This window comes from Canis lupus, chromosome 18, assembly GCF_048164855.1.
Source record: "Canis lupus baileyi chromosome 18, mCanLup2.hap1, whole genome shotgun sequence".
Classification (NCBI taxonomy): Eukaryota; Metazoa; Chordata; class Mammalia; order Carnivora; family Canidae; genus Canis; species Canis lupus.
In genome coordinates this window covers 42,998,371-43,019,276 of record NC_132855.1, presented here as the reverse complement: position 1 = coordinate 43,019,276, position 20,906 = coordinate 42,998,371, and the positions used below count along the sequence as shown (strand labels likewise).

The window sequence follows — 20,906 nt, the reverse complement described above, 5'->3', positions numbered from 1 at the left end:
TTGGGTGAGATTCAGACCCCAGGAGCATTTGGTGTAACACCCTGCCTCACCTCTACAGCTCTTGTGGTTATCACCCCCTTCCCATCCCACACTGTTTTGCTTACTGTAGCTCCATAAGAAGTCTTGAAGTCGGGTAGCATCAATCCTCCAACTTTGTTCTTCTCCTTCGGTGTCATGTTGGTCATTCACACACACACTTATCTTTTTTTTTTAATGTGGTCGTATATATAGAATGCTCTGTCTTGGCTAATCTGATGGTAGTGAGCCTTCAGAACTTATTAACACTAGGGTCATAAAGTTGGTATACCATCTGCCTCACCCACTGTTAAATTTGACTGGCCCTAAAAAAAAGATGTTCTGTCTTTGCTTTTTCATTTAAAAATAATGGTCTCCATATCTTAGCAGAGATGGATTGAGTTCATCCTTTTTTATTTATTTATTTTTATTTTTATTTATTTATTTATTTATATTTATGATAGTCACACACAGAGAGAGAGAGAGGCAGAGACATAGGCAGAGGGAGAAGCAGGCTCCATGCACCGGGAGCCCGACGTGGGATTCGATCCCGGGTCTCCAGGATCGCGCTCTGGGCCAAAGGCAGGCGCTAAACCACTGCGCCACCCAGGGATCCCCGAGTTCATCCTTTTTTAAAGGCTGCATGGTATTCCATTTTATGCTTTTATCAGGTCACATATTTTAGGTTTTAGGGTTTCTTTTTAATTGTTTATTTTTGGCATTTCTAAACACACCCAGAAGTAGAGAGAATGGAATAATAAATTCCACACATTATCACCCAGCTTAAAAATATCCACATTTTGCTTCATAGTGTCCCTTTTTGTTAGAGTTATGTGAGAGAAGAGACAAAGAGATCAGTGGAATGACTGGAGAGCTCAGAAATAGATCCACATAAATATAATCAACTGATATTTCACAAAGGAGGAAAGGCAAGACAATGGAGCAGTGACGGTCTCTTCAACCAGTGGTGTTGGAACAACTGAACATCTATATGCAAAAAAACAAATTTAGAAAAGACCTTTCACCCTTCACAAAAACTAACTCAAAATGGATCACTGACTTAAAGGTAGAACACAAAACTATAAAACTCCTAGAAGATGACATAGGAGAAAACCCAGATGACTTGGGTGTGGTGATGACTTTTTAAATATGACCCCAAAGGTACAACCTATGAAAGGAAATAATGCATAATCTGGGATTCATTAAAATTCAAAACTTCTGCTTTGTGAAAGATAATGTTAAGTGAATGAGAGAACAAGCCATAGAGAGGAGAAAGTATTTGCAAAACACACATCTGATAAAGGAGTATTACCAAAATATACAAGAAAAAAAACCTCTTAAAACTCAGTTAAGCAAACAAACCGTCTGATTTTAAAATGGGCCCAAAGATTTTGAAAACACAAAACCCTGACATGGATATTTAGAGCAGCTTTTCAAAATTGCTAAGACGTGGGAGCAAATGAGTCACCCCTCAGTAGGTAGATGGATACATGAATGGTGGCACATCTAGGCAATGGAATGTTATTCGGCACTAAAAAGAAATGAACTATCAAGCCAAGAAAACATACAGGAACCTGAAGTTCACCTCACTAAGTAAAATAAGCCATTCTGAAAAGGCTGCTAGAGACTCTATGATTCCCACTATAGGACGTTCTGGAAAAGGCAAAATTTGGAAACAGGAAAAAGATCAGGGGTTGCCAGGGGGTGGACATAGGGGAGGGATCAAGAGATGGAACACAAAGGATTTTTAGAACAGTGAAAAATACTCTATGACATCGTAATGATGGAAGGAGTCAGTGTATGTTTACCTAAACCCATAGACCATCCCACACCAGGAGTGAAGGCTAATGTAAACTTCAGGTGATTATACTGTGTCAGTGTGGGTTTGTCAGTGTAACAAACGTATGGCTCTGGTGGGTGGTATTGGTCATGGGGGAGGCCACGCAGGTATGGGGCCGAGGGGATACCTTCCTCTCCGTGTCACTGTGAACTTAAAAAAGCTCTAAAAATTGTCTTTATAAAGAAAAAGGAGAAGGAATGAAAAGAGGAAAGGAGGCACAGGAGGGGAATAGTCAAGCTACTTGACTCTGGACCTAGCATGGGCTTAGCGGCCCTGTCAAGGCACATACCATATGCTTTGTCAGGGTGAGGGAGAGATGGACTTACAAGTGAGAAGACTATAGTTCCAAGTCCAGCATACAACAGATGCAACCACTGCAAAGAGAAGAAACAATTGCATATTAAGAACAAGATTTGGAATAATGAAAGGGCTCACTTGGGTCACTGCTGTTAGATAAGGATCCAATATTAAGGAAAGGCAAATCTGTGGGGAAATTCATCTTTTTGAACATAGTGGTCAAATAGCACCCACTCAATTCCATTCAGGAAACAAATGAAAACTACCCTTGCCAAAACAGTTTTATCAAGTGTTAAACATCTCATGCGTGGCAGGGCAGGTAGACCAAACTAGATATGTTTCACTTTTTGCGCCATCACATAGCCCTCCTATGGCATCTGCCCCTACATTCAGTTCTTGGAACAGGTAACTCTGGGAAAATAGGGACCCTCGTGCACCCTAGCTAGAGCTGATTGACAAGAGGTGGAAGACATCCGCTCCAACAGCAGTGACTCTCTTGACTGATGAGAAACCTTGTATGTGACTGGGACCAAGCAGATGATGCACTGGCCAGTCAGAAACCAGTTCCCAGGGGCCACTGTATCATGAACTAGTGCTGGAGCTATTACCATACAGAGGTGGCCCATCAACTCAGCCCAGGAGAGGAAGGTGGGATTTCCATTTCTGTGAGTCCGGTCGCTTCTTCCCACCTAGGAACTCCATGAACATCCCTGGGTCTTTGCTTCTGGCTAGTCTGTGCAGTATCTCCTCCTTGCAACCAAAACAGCCCTTATCAGAATATGAGACTGATCTGAATGCCAAAGGGGTTGGCTCTATGTGGGAAAAAGATAAGGCAGGGGTGCATAACATGTAAGAAAAATAATGCCATTCACTCTTCAGGACAAGAAAGCCCATCCTAGATGAATGGACAGAGCATTCTGCTAACCAGGGAAGATTCCTGGTGAAGGATACAAATCAGGAGTCAGTGACACAGTGTGGGAGGGGCAGTGTTTCTGGACTGAGCTAATAGTAAGAAAATGCCTGATTACTGGATCTGAAGAATTCAAAATTGCCAAAGTCAAACAAGCATGTATACTTACAACAAGGTTCTGTCAAAGTCTTCCTTTTAAATGCCTGTGTAAGACTATATATATTGTAGATATTTGGGGAAGGAAATTTACAGTGGGAACTAGGGTTCATCTATCTTGTAGGAAACACAGTTTCCTAACTGCACATCAATGGTATTGCAAAGGCCTATGGAACCAACCTAATGAATGTTTGGATTATTACTACCAATATCCGAGCTACCATCCATAATTGTAAGTGAAGAGCTGTGTGGCCTTCTAAGGCACGTCTTTGTGATATCTGAGTTTATCTCTAAAATACAGATGCTAAAAATAAATGAATTAAATACATTAAATTAAGTATAGATGCTATCTCCCTCACTATAAATCTATATGGTCATTCATAAAGCTAAACCAATTCAGGTGGAACGGGTGCTTATGTCTGAAGATCACTTAACCAGTCTACTTGTTACCAAAGAAATTCTTGGATTCAGCAACTGGGCCAAGCTTGCCCTAGGGCTGGAATCAAAAGGTCACAGGCCCCAAGCCAGTCCTCAGTGGAGCTGGCTGCCCATGGGGTCTCCACACAAGGTGCCGATGACAGGCAGGCCGCAGGGCCAGATGCTATGCCTCTACCTCTCACACCCCCTCCAGCCTCCATCCCCAGATGGTGCGCTGTGCTACAGAGAGCATGGATGGCACTCTCCACACAGATGCGGCTTTGATCCTGCTCCTACCACTTACTCCCTGTGTGAACCTGGATGAATTATTTAATTTTTCAGAGCCTGGTTTCTTATCTATACAATAGATGGCATATGTACTTTTCAGGAAGGTCATGAGAATTAAATATAATGCCTATGTGAAAAACCACAGGCTGTCTGATATCTCGTAAGAAGTCAATGAAGATACGGAAGGAAGGAGGGAGGGCAGGAGGGAACGAAGGAACGAAGGAAGGCAGGCAAGCTAAGCTGAATTGGAAAATAAGGAGCCTCCTCTAGGCTGCTGTTGGGAAAGTCTGAAAAAGCCCATGTCTCTACTGCTAGCACTTCAAACAGGCAGCACCCATGTACAGAAGGAATCTGACCTGCCCTGTTCACCCCCACGACCCTGTAAGGGGCCCCATAATTATTCATATTTTTAAAAGTGTTGTGCATAGAATACAGGAAAGACAGTTATAGTCTAGAAAAGGGGCTCAGTCTTTATGCCCACACCTCATGTGGTTCACCCCGCTTGTCTGTTTCTCAGAGGATCCAGGCCAACACAATCAGCACTTCACCCGAAATTTCTAATGATTCTCTGAGGTTCCTCAAAAGAGATCCCACTTACATATGATCGTATGAAGAGTAAGAGAATTCCATAGATAATAAGTACGAAGAGTAAAACAAACAGCATTCCATTCAGCATGGTGAAATCCCACTGAGGAAACATAACACAAAAACAACTCAATCATCACTTGTAAGGAATTTCAGGATGTTTAGAGTTGCAATTTATATCCCATAGACAGACACTGACCCATCTATTAATAACACCCAGGACATTTCTGAGAACCATTCAAATTCATTTGCTCCCATCACAGAAAAATGCTACATTAAAAAGTGTGCTGTTAAAAAAAAAAAAAAAGTGTGCTGTTGACTGGAACTTGCTTCAGGAGGGAGAAGTGGGTAGGAGTATGGAGAAAATTACAGGAGCCATAGATACATGAAGGTTCATTATACTATTCTATTTTTGTATTTATATGAAATTTACGTAATAAAAAATTTACCTTGAATAAACAGGATGTAAATTTGTATGTATAGCATGATCATAATTATTCATATTTTAAAAAGTGTTGTGCATAGAATACAGTAATGGAATGAAATAGGCCAATGCTAACTGGACATCTTTTCATGTTTGTAGGCATATATTTTAATAAAAATATACTAAAGCTTTCAAAATTATTACTAATCATTCTTCGGTAATTTCAAAATTTATTAATATGCTTATTGGTTTTGCCTTTTTAATAAATCAGGGACCAAATCAGGCTGGGAAAGATGAGGATTCTTTTAAAGAAAGGGGTCTATTCATCTTCTGACCTGAATAAAATTATGCAGTGAAGGAAGACCCCTGACTCTATGATATTTTCTTGTCAAAGCAATGTTCCTAAATCTTCTGTTCCCCACCCCCACTCCGTCACTCCCTACCCTTTGCACAGTAGGAGAGTAATCTGACGTAGTAGGCACCATCAGCATCACCTGTGAAATGCAAATTCCAGGGCCCATGCCCCAGACTTTTTGAGGCAGCAACTCCAGGTCAGAGCCCAGGGAACCTGTGTTTTCACAAGCCCTCCAGACGATTCTGATGGCTGTTTAAAAAGTGTTTGTCTACAGCTGTGCATTCAATACTTGTGGCTAGTGAGCATTTGAAGTGTGGCTGGTCTGAAGTGAAGTGTGCTGTAAGTAGAAAATAGACACTGGATTTGAATTTTAGTTCAAAAAAGGATGTAAGATAGTTCAATATTTTTGTTATATTGACTACTGAAATGTTAGAGCCTTGCATGTATTTGGTTAAATAAAATATATGATTAAAATTAATTTCACCTTGGTTTTGGGGTGGGTTTTTTTTTTTCTGTTTTGTTTTTGTTTTTTGATTTTTGAACGTGGTTACTAGGAAAGTCGGAAGCCAGAAGGTGGGGAGGCCACGGAGGAGCCCACAGGACAGCCGTGAGCAGGAGGGAGGAGGGATAAGAGTGGGTCAGCAGGGGCAAAGGAACACATCTACACACCCCCTTATGACAGAAATCAGTTTCTGTGATACATACTTTTGTCTGAAGAGCAAATAAAGTGAGCGACAAGGTCACCAGAGCAGTTGCTGCTGTTGCCCACAGCACTTCCTCGGCATTATAGAAACTAAAACCAGAGATTGTGATTATTGTTCACATACAAAGAACAGCACACATGGGAAAGGAAATGTGCATCAAAGACTTACACTGATACGGCTCCGAGCAGCAGACCTTGAAGAACCGTCTAGAAACAAAATGCATAGCGAATCAGAACTGGGATCCAGAGACCCAGAAGCCAGAGGAGATGATTTAAGGTGCGTGTGTTTTGGCAGGGTCCAGGGAGCAAGTGGGAACATGCATAACCCTAGCGCATGAAGCTACAGGAAAGTTAATTATGGGAAACCAATAGTAGAACTAAACATTTTCCTAACATTTCCCCTAAGACTGACAAGATTATCTTCTTAGTAAAAATTCTTAGAACACAGGAGTAACTTTGAACGTATTTAGTGAATTAAATAGGTATGCATCAGGACTATCGAAACCATGATAAAAGGTTTTTCTGCAGACCATATTTCGTCATTCACCAAATGGGGCCACCCACACAGAATCTTAACAGTTTATCAAAGCGGAGTATGCTATTTCTACTAATGCTTCACCAACAGCCTCAGCAGTCACCTCTCCTACAGTGCTCGGGGGAGAACTTCAAACCTCAGATGAGGGAGGAGGATGGAGGCCTTTTCGGTAGCGGGGATGGGGCTGGCGGGCAGTTCTCCGCCGAGCGCAGAGCTGCACCTGTCGGCGCCCATGGGGGCGGGGCCTGTCCGGGGCGGGGGCGGGGCCTGTCCGGGGCGGGGGCGGGGCCTGTCCGGGGCGGGGCCGGGGGCGGGGCCTGTCCGGGGCGGGGGCGGGGCTCGCGGTCCGGGCACAGCCGAGTGGAGTGAGACGACCGTGAACAGGGGCCGCCGAAAGGGCCCGCCGACCTTCCCCAGCTGGCGGGGCGCTCCACCAGAGGCAAACCCGGAGCCTTGGCTGACCCTCCAGTGCGCCCAGGAGCCGGGAAAGAATCCTCGAGTCTCGGGGAGGGGAAACTGCGGACGCCTCGCAACCGCCGAGCGGCTCTGAACTTCTCCAGCCGCCCACCTTGGGCGCGACGGGCCGGGAGGGCGCCCGGGGTCCTGGAGTCCTGCCTGGGTTGCATCTCCGCGCTTCCCCAACCCAGCGAGTAGCTGCCTGAGCCTCCGCGTTGTTGACTTTGCCAAAGCTGTCCTTATTTCCAGGATAGGTTTAAAAGGGTATATCTGCTCCACGTACACCTGATATTGTAATAATGTGCTTGCTTCCAACCTTCCTCTTGAGTTTCTGCTGCTGCTGCTTGCTCCACACCCTCGCCAACACTTGTTATTTCTTGGCCCTATGATAGTAGCCATTTCTGACTTGTGTGAAGTGATATACCACATTTCCATATAGACTGTAATGTTGAGCTTTTCTTTTCTTTTTTTTTTTTTTTTGCATCCTTTGGCCATCTGTTTTCTTTGGAAAAATGTCTATTCAGGTCCTCTGTGCGTTTATTATTAGATTTTTTTAGTGTTCATTTATGTGCGTATCTAGGTAGATAGACGGGATATTAACCCCTTATCAGATGTGCCATTTGCAAAACCCTTCTCCCATTCAGTAGGGTGCCATTTTGTTTTATTGATGGTTTCCTTCCTTGTGCAAGAGCTTTTTAATTTGATATAGTCCCAACTGTTTTTGGTTTTGTTTCCCTTGCCTGAGAAGACAGATGAAAAAAGTGTTGCTAAAGCCAGTGTTCAAGAGTCAACTGCCCATGTGTCCTTCTAGGAGTTTTATGGTTTCAGGTCATACATTTGGGTATTTAATCCATTTTGAGTTTATTTTTGCATAGGGTGTGAGAAAGAGGTCCAGTTTCATTCTACTGCATTTGGCTGTCCAGTTTTCCCAGTACCTTTTGTTGAAGAGACTGTCTTTTCCCATGGTATATTCTGTCTTCTTTATTGAAGATTAAATGACCATATAGTTGTGGGCTTATTTCTGGGGTCTCTATTCCATTCCATTGATCCATTGTGTCTATTTTTTTGCCAATACCATACTATTTTGATTACTCTGGCTTTGTAGTAGGTCTTGATATCTGGGATTGTGATACCTCCTGTCTTATTCCTCTTTCTCAGGATTGCTTTGACTATTCAGCATGCATAGAACTATGCTTTTTTCTTTTATTCCTCTAAGATTTTATTGGGACTCCTGGATGGCTCAGCGGTTATGCTTTGCTTTCAGCTCAGGACGTGATCCTGGAGTTCAAGGATCAAGTCCCATGTCTGGCTCCCTGAGAGGAGCCTGATTCTCCCTCTGCCTATGTCTCTGCCTCTCTCTCTCTCTCTCTCTGTCTTTCATAAATAAATAAAATCTTTTTTTTTTAAAGATTTTATTTATTTGACGTAGAGAGAGCGCACAGCCAGGAGGAGCGGCAGGCACAGGGAAAGGGAGAAGCAGGCTCCTCACAGAGCAGGGAGCCCGATGCAAGGCTCAATCTTAGGATTCTGGCAACATGACCTGAGCCTAAGTCAGATGCTTAACTGACCAAGCCACCCAGCAGCCCCCTACTATGCATTTTGTACACTAATCTAACCACTGGCTTTATTTTCCTACCCTTATTTTTCCTTCCATAAGATTTCTCCACTGGTTTATTTTCTTATAGTGGGGGTATTTTTATAAGCTACCTCAAATCTGATATGGAACCAGATAAAGAATAAATCAATTGGTAAGCAAATCTTCACAATGGGAGGTTACTAAGATCCTGGAATCCTCGTGAGCAGTAGGGAAAAGAACTGGCTGCAAGAAATGAAGCCAAACGTTTTCTGTGGCCCAGAGCAGCATGGATCCGAGAGGAAGGACCAGTGTGGTGAGGCCTCATGAGTAGAAGCCCCACAGGAGGTACTGGTGAACCAAGAACCAGACCATGACTAAGTGAGGAGAACCAGGAACCAGAAGCCAGCCCCCCTCCACTAGCAGTTCCCCCCCCCAACTCTCTGCCCCTGAAAAGCCCTCCTGAACTGAGACGCAAGGTGGGAAATAGGGAGAACCTGCACCAAGCTGGTTTCCTCTCCCAGTGAAACTTGAAATTAAAAAAAAAAAAAAAAATCTTACAAAAATAAGGAAAATTATACTTCTTACCCACTTTCCATAAAAATGGGTTTGTTGTTCCCGGCACAGGGCCAGTAATAGTCACTTTCGCTGTTCCTGAAATGTAGCCCAGACTCTGGGTGGCCCCTCAGAGGCATGTTTGCCGGCAAAGGAGTAGCCCCCGGGGCCCCAAACCCACTAACTGAGTAAAAGGGTATGCAGGCTGGGTGCCTGGGTGGCTCAGCAGTTGAGCCTTTGGCTCAGGTCATGATCCTGGGGTTCTGGGATCGAGTCCTGAGTCCTGCATGGGGCTCCCCACCAGGAGCCTCTGCCTATGTCTCTGCCTCTGTTTCTCATGAATAAAAAATTAATGTTTTTAAAAAGGGGGAGAGGAGTGTGCAGGAAGTCTCATGGAAGTCAAGGAAGTTTATGAGTTTGTTACAACCAGAATCCAGCCAAGAGAACATCTCACAAATACTGTCTGTAGTATTCCACATGAAGATTTTCACGATAAAAGGAGTAGAATTACTAATGTGACAGAAATATGTTACAGAGGCGAGCTGCAAGTGCTAACAAAGTTTACTTACAAATAATCCCAGGAGAATGTAATTCGCAGGCACCTGACGGCGGAGTTTCCCACAGCAAGCAAGGACGATGAGTACGACAAAAAATGCTGGCCTGAGGATAATTTAAAGCCATGTGTTATTTGCTTCCAGTGATTATATCATATGATATAGGTAGATATAAAGATATATTGTTATACATTATTATCTGATAGTAAGTATAAAACAAACAAAAATATATGCAGATTATTACCTTTGCTCATTGTCATCCACAGAATTTAAAAAATTTTTATTTTGAAATAATTACAGATTCACAGGAAGTTGTGAAAAGACAGAGGAGTACTATGTATTCTTCACTTAGTTTCCCCCACTGGTTACATCATACAGATATATAGTATAATACCCACACACAAGTAATTTGACATTGATATGTGTATAATGCTATGTCATAGAACTATGACACAAATCTATGTAGATATGTGTCACCAGCACCATAATCAAGATTTGAAACTATCCCATCATTAAAACATCAAAAAAAAAAAATCAACAAAGATCTCCTTCGTGCCATCCCTTTATGATAACAAACACTCACATACCCTAGCTCCTAGTAACCACTAATTTGCTTGTTTTCCATCTCTATAATTTTGTCAAGAATGTTATACCTTTACTTAATTTTTAATAAAGAACCTCCATCAATAGCCAGTAGAAAAATCACTTTTTATTAAATCCAAGAATACTTACAAGATTGCATAGGTGAACCAGGCATTCACAAGCACCCAAGCTTTTAAACCCTTCCTGATTAAAAAAAAAATTAATATAGTTTTATACAACAGTTTCTTTTTCTAACTAATGTAATATTTAAGTGGAAGTAGAACAGTCTCATGAGAAAGGGGTAAACCCAAAATGATTGACAATGACAAATGAAAAGTGAAATAATAAAACATATAACTACACCTTGCTTCTTAAAATAGACTCATAAAAAAGACAGTCATGTAAGTCAAATTTGTATAAATGTAAATTTCCTGGTGACATTTTTATTTTTTAAAAATACTGAGATTGCTATGTGTACAAAGCAAAAAAATCAATTTCTCATATAATTGTCTAGTAAATAGAAATTTTCATAGGCTATATTTAAACAGTGATGGATCATAGTCCCCAAAATAATTTTGCATTTAACAGCATTGCAAGTCTCCAAGCCCTCCATAATCTCCACTTTTTTCCTTTATCCACTTTTATCTGTGGAAATAGCTTATGGAAAATTAAAAAATTAAATAATGCCCCAAGTAAGAGTAAAACAAAAAGGTCTTGGCTTAATATATTGAAACAAAACTGTAGAAATCTAACAAAACTTGGTCTAAGAGTTGCCTCAGAAACAACAAAGCTATAGAGATATCATACCCTATGAATGATAAATAAAAAGTAGATAATTTTTAATGATCAGAATTAAGTTGACTCAATAAGAAGAAATGTGAACAACTTAGTGTTTAATGTACCTCAGTAACAAAGACTTACCAGAAAAGAAATACGCTGACAATTGCCCCAGTGACCACCAGCTGAGCTGACAGGATCAGGAATACTTTTATAATGAAGGCTGAGGAGACAGAAATATTATTTTTATGACACAATATTCAAAAGTAAAACTAGAAATGTAATTACCTTTGATACCTAACAAAAGAACATTTCCTCTGATTTTTTTGAGGGTAGGAAAAAGAATAGGAGTTTAGAGTCAGCAAATGGAACAACCACAAACATATAGCTCTGCAGAACTTGTGGGAAACATTCTGTTCGGATTGTTACTGGTGTTTTATTGGAGATCTGAGGGTTTATCCATGGAAGCCCCCAAATCAAAAAGACAAACGGGAATTTAATTCCTTATTATGCCCACCCCATCCTCCTTAGGACCAAAAGTGACCTCAAAGTCTCTGAAAGTCACAGGCCAGCATTAGGGCTCTGGCTCCACCTGTGTGCCAACTGGAGCGCAGGGAAAGCGCAGAAGAGGGCTGGTACGGAGGGCATTTAGCCCTCAGAGATGGATGTGGGCTGCAGGGCGTGTGCAGAACTTTCTCATCACTTTACTCGCCAGCCTGCCTGCCTTTAGCAATTCCCTTCTACTTCAGCAGAAGCTAGATAACATGAGAAATGATAAGACCAAGGAGTTCCAGCAGCATGCCAAAGCAGAGCGCAGAGTATGTCAGTGTCTCTTTTTGCTGCTTCCTACTGCACAACTTTTCCTGGAGCCCTCTGAATATGGTGCTGAATATGACAATGAACAGCTTAGGAGTTTTGTCTCAGTTTTAAAAGGGAAGATAAAAAGAACGCTGTTTAGAGATGACTTACGGGATTGTCAACTGTGTCCTTTTGCTGGGTGGTATCTATGCATTGGAAGAGTGACAACAAGGAAATGGGATTGAGCTATCTTAATCAAAATACCAGAACATACGTGCCAAATAAAATATTCATGTAGTCAACATTTATTTCACATCTACTATCTGTCAAAGACTGTAAGGTAATAAATATTAAATGTGGCCCAGCTTTATAAGACTAGATAGACATAAGATCACTAGAATAGAATTGACATTCCAGAAATAATCCCTTACATTTGTAGTCAACTGATTTTTAACAAGTATGCTACAACAATTCAAGGGAGAAAGAATAGTCTTTTCAACAAAAGGTGCTGGGACAACTGGACATATATATACAAAAGGATGAAAAAACAAGGATGAATCTGGACCCTTTCTTCATGTCGTACATACACAAAAATGAAGTATTAATTTAAAATGGATCATAAATGTAAGCATATAAAACAAGACTTTTGGGGCGCCTGGGTGGCTCAGTCCATTAAGCGTCCCACTCTTGGCCTCGGCTCAGGTCATGATCTCAGGGTGGTGAGATGGAGAGCCCTACATCAGGCTCCGTGCTCAACAGAGAGTCAGCCTCCTCTCTCCCTCTGCCCTTCCCCCTTCTCTTCCTTTCCCCTTCTTGTACACTCGTTCTCTTTCTCAAATAAATAGATAAATCTTAAAAAGAAAAGAAAGAAAATTCTTGGAAGAAAGCATAGATGTAAATCTTTGTGAGCAGAAATTAGGCAATGATTGTTTTAGGTATGACACCTGAAAACACAAGCAAAGAAAGAAAAAAAAAAAAACAGGCAAATTAGATTTAATCAAAAGTAAAAGCTTTGTGCTTCAAATGACCCTGTCAAGAAAGTGAAAGAAAACCCACAAACTGGAAGAAAATATTTGCAAATCATGTATCTGATACGGGGGTTGTATCTAGAATACACAAAGAACTCTTACAATTCAATAACAAGAAGACAAATAACAATTAAAAAAGGCCGAGCTTGTGTAGTGCCCCCCGCTCCCCCCGACACTGAGCTTGGCCACATAACTTGTGTTGGCCAATGAGACACTAGCATGTATGAAGCAAGGAAAGGCTTGACAAACCGCTTGCACAATGGGGCTTGTCTGCCTGGTATACTTTTTCTTGGAACCCAACTCCCAAGTGATGAGAAACTCAAGCCATAAAAACAAAGCCAACAGCCAACATCAACTTCCAGTTGTGTCAAAGAGACATAATGGCCACTGCAGCCTCAGCTGCCATCTGATTATAACTGCATTAGAACCCCCAGTCAAGACCAACACAAGAACTGCCCAAGTGAACCTAGTCAACCCACAGAATCATGACAAATTATAAAATGGTTGCTATTTTTTTAAAAGTGTGCAAAGGATTTGTATATATATTTCTTCAAAGAAAATATTCAAATGACCAATAAGCTTGTGAAAAGATGCACAACATCATTAGTCATTAGAGAAATGTAAATTAAAATTACAATGAGATATCATGACACATATCTAGAATGGCTATAATAAGAAAGAAAGACAATAACAAGCATTGACAAGGACTTGGAGAAACACAAACCCTCATACATTGGTGGTTGGAATGTAAAATGGTGCAGCCACTTTGGAAAAGTTTGGTAGTTCCTCAGAATGTTAAACATAGGAGTTACCATATTGCCCAGCAGTTCCTAGACATCTATTACCTAAAAGAAATGAAGATGTGTATCAACACAAAAAAATGCAAATATGAGTATTGATCACAACATTATTCATAATAACCAAAAAGTGGAAACAGCCCAAATGTCTGTTAACTGAAGAATAAAACAAAATGTATTCTATCAAGGCAATAGAATACTATATGATCATAAAGAAGGGATGAAGTTCTGACTCCTATCAAAACATGGGTAAACCTTGAAAACATTACGTTAAGTGAAAGAAGGTGATCACATCAGATCACATATGGTATGATTCCATTCATATGAAATATCTAGAATATACAAATTCATAGAGACAGAAAGTAGGTTAGTGGTTGTCAGAGGCCAGCAGGAAGGGTGGGATACATAGTGATGGCCAGTGGCTGTGGGTTCCTTTTCGTGGAAATGGTTGTCCAACTCTGTAAATATACTAGAAATCATTAAACTGCACACTTTTTAAGTGAATTTTATGATATATAAATTGTATAAAGTTGTCCCCAGGCCTGTAAAATTGAATCCATTACCCTGCTGTACTTTTCCTTTGTTTCCATAGGATTTTCATCTTTTCGTATACCATATAGGTTTTTTAAATGGGAAAGGCTGGGCATCCCAGGTGGCTCAGCGGTTTAGTGCCACCTTCGGCCCAGGGCCTGATCCTGGAGATCTGGGATGGAGTCCCACGTTGGGCTCCCTGCATGGAGCCTTCTTCTTCCTCTGCCTGTGTCTCTGCTGCTCACACTCTCTCTCTCTCTCCCTCTCCCCCTCTCCGTGTCTCTCATAAATAAATAAATAAATAAATAAATAAATAAATAAATAAATAAATAAATAAATAAGAGAGGGCCCAGCCTCCACCCACCAGAAGAGACAGACACAAATAACTAAGTCTAACAGTGGTGTGGAGGCCTTTAACCTGATTTCTTCATGTGTTAAATGACACTACAACCCCTTCATTTATTGGGTTGTTATAAGGATTAAACGCAAAACTCTTCCTTTTGCAAAGTGCCCAGTGTTGAAGGACTGACACCTGTGGCAGAGGTGTCTTGTTGCGTAGTGACATCCATTCTCCCTGGCCCCCTCACCACCCAACCCAAATCTGGTTAAAGATGACAATGGGCCCAACCAAAAAACTACAGATGAAAGTGGTCATGTGGGCAGCCCCCGTGGTGCAGTGGTTTAGCGCCGCCTGCAGCCTGGGGTGTGATCCTGGAGACCTGGGATCGAGTCCCACGTCGGGCTCCCTTCATGGAGCCTGCTTCTCCCTCTGCCTGTGTTTCTGCCTCTCTCTCTCTCTCTCTCTGTGTGTGTCTCTATGAATAAATAAATAAAATCTTAAAAAAAAAAAAAAAGAAAGAAAGTGGTCGTATGATCCTGCTAGGGTCATTGACATGCCAGTGGATATGCTTGGGTGGTGGTTTCCAGGAAAGCCTCTGAAAGGAAGTCAGATTTGGCAGACTCTAGGGCATCTATCCATGAATGGCACCTCCTGGAGGTGTCTAGGCAACATCCCAGGCTCAGCCTTTCTTTGCCTTTGCCTTTCCCCACCTAGAAGGCCAGGGCTCCAAGAGGCATCTTTTCAGCGGGTGGATGAGGGCCACGGTGAGACAGCAATGGGGTTCAAAGCTCACAGTGCACCATGAAGTTGTCTAGGCCCTAAAAAGGGTGACAGAGTTGTCTCTGGGGCCACCAGCATTTGCCTTGAGATGCCTACCTTCAAACTGCATATTTCATGAGAGAAAAGAGACACTCTTTTATGTAAGCCACAGTCTTGTAGGTTTCTGTTGCTCATAGCTGAATGTACTTCCTATACAAAATTAATACCTATGGCATTGAATTAATATGCTTTAAAACTATGCCAGTATCATGGCATCACCTTGTCTGTAGGTAAGAACATTTTACAAGCAGTGAGAAATTCATATTTGCTAAGGGAACCACACATTATGAATTCCTGAACACCCTGGACAATATGGGGGCCATCTATTGGAGCAGCCCTACATCATGTTTCATGGTAAAGCATAACTGGGAAAATGAAAGACAGAGTTAAATCTTCTAACCATCCACTCTGTGGAAACATTTTAAGAGAACTCTTGCTTTTCTCTTGCAAAAGGTTAATTTCATTCTCACCTCTGCGGATCCATGAATCTGAGAATGGATTGGCTAGATTATTGCTGTCATCTGGGGTAGTGTCATCTGAAATTTGTACCACGTAGATATCCATTTGCTCTCTAGTCTTAGGACGTGGATTCCCATGAGTTTTTGGTGCTTCAGAAGGTGAAGTTGCATAAGGCTGCCCAGCCTTGGTGTGGATGTTACTATCTGCTGCTTTCCGAACTAGATGCTGATGATCTCCAGAACTGAAATCTATTGGCTCTCTGACTTCCAAGTCCATTTCCCTGGAGAGGGAGAATTATTATTCAAGTCCTTGTGTTCATACCACTGCAATCTTAGCATTCTCATAACAATCAAATGATTTTTCTTTTTAAATATATATTTATATTTTCTTTTTTAAATATATATATATATATATATATATATATATATTTATATATATATTTACCTTCTTAGCAGGCTCTATGCCCCACATGGGGATTATACTCTCATGCCTAGATCAAGAGCCACATGCTCTACCCACTGAGCTGGCCAGGCACCCCTCAAACGATTTTTTTTTAACTCCCTTAGTTCAGTACTTTTTTTTTCCTTAGCTCAGTACTCACTAAGCCAATACTTAAATATTTTATTGAATGAGTGATGGACAAAAACTTTTAAAATGAGGCCCGTAGAGTAAAATAACTTGCATTTCATTATGAAATTAATATGCTTATAAATTCATTCAGCAAGGAGTTAATAAGCTCCCTCTTATGTGCCAAGTGTGGAGCTACCCTTGTTGCCTCTGCCCCGAAAGTGCTTATGTTTTGGAAGAGAAGATAATCAAACAAGCAATAATATAAAAGCCAAAATAAGCAGGGTCTGGAATAATGGAGGATGATATGAGGGGCCCTAATGAAGTTTGGAGGAACATGCAGGAAGTAGAATAGGTTATCAAAAACTTCTACTAGAAAAAGTGAAAATGAGTTAGAATAAGATATGGGGAAAAATTTCTCTAAGGAAGGGAATCAGCCTAGATCAGAACTGGAGGAAGCGTAGAGGGCAGTTTCCAGCACAGAATGAGGTGCTAGTTAGGGCAAGTCAATAAGAGGCTGTCAAGCCAAATTCATCCTGAAAGTTATGACCATGGTAGGCAGAACGAATGGCGCCCCACAGAGGTACACACCCTAATCTATGGGACTTGTGAATGCTACCTCACGTGACAAAGAGAACATTGCAGACGTGATTAAGACTCTGAGGTGAGGAAATGATCCTCGATTACCTGGGCGGGCCCAGTTGAATCACAAACATCGTTATGATCACACTTATAAGAGGGAGGCAGGAAGATCAGAGTCACAGAAGGAAATGTGACAAGAGGAGCAGAGGTCAGACTGATGGAGTTGCTGACTTTGGTGTTGGAGATAGAGGCCAGGAGTCCAGGAATGCAGGAGGCCTCTGGAAGTTGGAAAGGGAAGGAAATGTATTGTCCCCTAGCACTTCCAGAAGGGGATGCGGGCACTTTAATTTTAGCCCATTGAGACTGATTTTGGACTCCTGACTTGCAAAACTGTAAGATAATAAATTTGTATTGTTTTAAGGCATTATTTTTGTAGTAATTTGTTACAGCCATAAGTAACTAATACAATGGGGAGTTACCAAAGGTTCTCCAGCAGGGGACCATAAGGATCCGACCGGTAAGATTGCACTAGGCAGAGCGTAGAGAAAGGGCGAATAAGCAAAAGTGGGAGCAAAGAGACCAGAAATCCAGATAAGAGGTTACAGTGGCTCTGTCACAGTGCTTTGGAGCAGAACACAATTCTTAGAAAACCAGTACTTAATGAACCAAAACCGGCAAAGAAAAGCCCCCTGTTAACCTCAGAGGGGCATAAAGACTCAGACAAGCCCCTATCGCTGGCGTCCTGCCCCACAAGGAGGAGTCTGAGGAGATTGCTGAGAGGGCCAGTGTTTGGGCAAACCATAGACCAATCGGGAATGCCACAAAAAAACGGTCTGAACAAAACACCATGCTCTTGGAGAGGCAGATTCCATTTTATAAAGATGTTCTTCCCCTCAAATTAATCTCTAAATTTTACAAAGCTCATTGGTATTTTCTTTTCAGTACTTGAAAGTATAACTCTAAAGTCCATCAGAAAGAGTAAATATATGAGAATAAATATATGAGAAAGAGAAGGATTATGAGGAATTGAAGAGTACTGATTTACCTTATCAGAAACCAAAATATCATGAAACTATGATTTAAAGTATGGTTGTAGCACATGAATAGATAAATGGATCAATGGGATGGAAGAGATGCAACAAATAGACCCATGTATACCTGGAAATTTAAAATTTGATAAAGGAGGGGTCCCTGGGTGACCCACAGTCGTGTGGGTGTTCGACTCTTGATTTTGGCTCCGGTCATGATCTCAGGGTCATGAAATCGAGCCCCACATCAGGCTCTGCACTCCGAGGGGAGTCTGCTTGAGATTCTTTCTCCCTCTCCCTCTGCCTTCCCCCTACCCTCACTCCTACTCATTCTCTCTCTCAAATAAATAAATAAAATTTTTTTTAAAGTTTCATAAAGGTGGAATTTCAGATTATTGTCCCATGGTGCTGGAACAATTAGCTATGCTTAGAAAACAAAGTTCAATAACTATTTCAAATCTTTCATAAAAATGCATTCCAGATTCATTAAAGATATTATCATAAATAATAATAGCCATAGATATTCTACAAGAAAATATGAACAAATATTTTCATAAGCCTTTGTAAGAATGATATAATAAAAGAAATGCTTGTCAGATTTGGTGTACAAAAAGACTTTTAATATCATTACAAAAAGATACCAATAACTCTGAAATGCAAAATTGTGAAAATAAAACTTGCAATATTTACTGTACTATAAAAATAAGTTTTTAGCAAGAAAAGGATGAACAACTCATTAGAAAGATCAGGAAAGAATATGAATAGGCAATTTATAAAGGAATTTTAAGCGGTCAATAAACTTAAGAAGATAATACCTTGCAAACATCCAAAGAAATGCAAATAAAAACAATTGTGAATTTTTTTTTGGAAAAAAAAAAAAAAAGCCTGGCAAAAACTAAAAAGATAATTCTCAGAGTAGCAAGGGTGTGGAGAAATGGATAACCCAGGGCCGCATTACGACTTCTGGGTGTTCTATTCACATTTGCCTTCGAGGGTCCCCTCTCCATTAAAAAAAAAAAATTTAAATGTATATCTTACGGCTGCACTGGTATAAGAATTCAATTCAGGCTGGATTCATTGTATACTATTTATTCATTATTATTATCATATTCACTTTTTTTCTCCTGATTTTAAAAGAAAATATTTTCAGGACCCCCAAAAGTACATTGAGCCCTAGGCAATATGCCTACTGTGCCCGGGGGCTGAGTCAGTCCTGAGATAACTTCAAGGAGTTGGCAACTGTGTAAACCTTTTTGTGGTCAGTAATGTGGCAGCATCAGATTGAAAATGTGCATTACTTTGCCCACAACAATTACATTTTCAGGAACTTACCCCATAAAAATACCCACACGAATAGGCAACAATACATATATAAGGAAGCTCATTACATTATTCACTATAACTGAAAAAAGTTTAAACCAGACTATCAACCATTAAGGAATGGTTTGATTGATTTTGACAAAGAAAATGTATATATATCTATATCTATAGATATATATAGAGAGATATAGATATATCTATAGATATAGAGAGAGATATATAGATATAGATAGATATAGATTGATGTCCTAAGTTTACTCTGACGCACTTTAGAATAAAAAAAAGCCAGAGTAGAGAACAATAGGTGGTAGGATCCCATAAATGGCTTATACAACAGACACATTTGCAGATGCTGAAAAAATATAGGAAAACTGTTAATACAGTTATCTCTAACACAGCAGAGTTGGGGAATGCACTCTGCACGGTTATGAATTTTTATAATGAGCATTTATTATTTATATTTTTAAAAGATATTTACATTTTGAAGATGCAAAGCAATATTTCTCTTCGTGATAAAATCTGGAGCTCCTCTGAGGAAAACCGTCCTCCCACACAGCCGAGAAGCCCTGAGAGGTGCTTGAGCACCCAGGCTGGTTTCCTCCCCAGCAGTCCTGCTAAGTCAGAAGGAGGGGAGAGGCAGTGAGAGTTTCAAAGCAGTCAAAAACAAAAACAAACAAAAATCAGAGGCAGCTGAGCTTTCCTCAGGAAACTACAGTCCTGGAGCCTTAATTGTGAAATGAGGTGTTCACCTGGTCCTCAAAAGAAGCTTTCTTGTCTCTTGAGCCAGCGATCCTCCAAAGGACAGGCAGGCTCTGGGGCTGAGAAAGGAAGTTCTGAGTGACAGTTAGGGGAGTGGCAGTTGGAGCACGGGGTGGGCTAGGGGTGCTCCTGCCTGGAAGAGGGACTCCGAGTCAAGTCTACCTGCTGAGACTCCTGCTGGTCAAGGAGTCATGGCCAGTGCGCTGTGCGCTGAGTCTCAGGGAGGCCAACCCCTGAACCTCCAAAGCCCATTGTATGTCAGGGAAAGTCCTAAAGCCTTAGCTCAAGGCTTCCAGAAGACCCAGTTGTCATCACCTTCTCCCGAGCAGGGAAGAGACTTAAGAAGCTCCACAGGGTTCCTGAACAATTATTTCAAATATGTAAGACTTGTTTATGACAAAGCAAGCATTGGTTTTTCTGGTGGATGATAACGCACCCACCCTCCTGGGTAGTATAGGGAGATGCCTACTCCCAGCTGCAGGCCAGTGAGGGGCGGGGGAGGCCTGATTCAGGGTGCTCAGGGACAGAAGGCAGATGACCAGGAAAGAGGGCAGCAAGGAGAGGAATAGGAGCAGACACTTGTCCTGAGTGGAGACCGTTGCTGGGAACAGGCTGACTGAACTATTAACCCGCTCATTAAACTGCTCATTAGTGCATACCTGCTATGCACAAGGCATAAAAGAAACACAGAGAGGGGAAATCCTGTCCTCAGCATGCTCACAGACCTGGGGAGGAGACACGGGGGCGGCGCAGGTACCCCCGCAGGTAGAGGAAGGAGGAGACAGAGCAGGGAAGCTGTCAGGGAGGTGGGAGGATGGCGATGTGTCCTGAGCTGATTCTGGAGAGGACAGGGCGG

General features: G+C 41.4%; 1 protein-coding gene and 1 long non-coding RNA gene across 8 annotated transcripts in view; one reads left to right on the top strand and one right to left on the bottom strand.

Moving 5' to 3' along the window:
* Window positions 1–20,906, bottom strand: part of LOC140609091 (protein lifeguard 2-like) — a 34,252-nt gene extending 13,346 nt beyond the window's left edge. For 4 of the 7 annotated variants that reach the window (XM_072784234.1, XM_072784240.1, XM_072784238.1 and 1 more), the window contains exons 1-10: window positions 20,041–20,199; window positions 19,770–19,905; window positions 15,806–16,074; window positions 11,167–11,245; window positions 10,396–10,449; window positions 9,679–9,769; window positions 6,160–6,197; window positions 5,993–6,080; window positions 4,522–4,611; window positions 2,182–2,229 (exon numbers count right to left, since the gene is read on the bottom strand). In XM_072784234.1, coding sequence (XP_072640335.1) covers window positions 2,182–2,229; window positions 4,522–4,611; window positions 5,993–6,080; window positions 6,160–6,197; window positions 9,679–9,769; window positions 10,396–10,449; window positions 11,167–11,245; window positions 15,806–16,074; window positions 19,770–19,771 — 759 coding nt within the window. In that variant the 5' untranslated portion in view covers window positions 19,772–19,905; window positions 20,041–20,199. Of the gene's footprint in view, window positions 1–2,181; window positions 2,230–4,521; window positions 4,612–5,992; window positions 6,081–6,159; window positions 6,198–9,678; window positions 9,770–10,395; window positions 10,450–11,166; window positions 11,246–15,805; window positions 16,075–19,769; window positions 19,906–20,040; window positions 20,268–20,775 lie in introns of those variants that run through there. The other 3 variants (XM_072784236.1, XM_072784235.1, XM_072784237.1) reach the window with 3 other exon arrangements.
* Window positions 670–4,815, top strand: LOC140609094 (uncharacterized). Its single transcript, XR_012011057.1, has 2 exons — window positions 670–1,875; window positions 3,032–4,815. It is a non-coding gene; the product is annotated as an uncharacterized lncRNA (long non-coding RNA).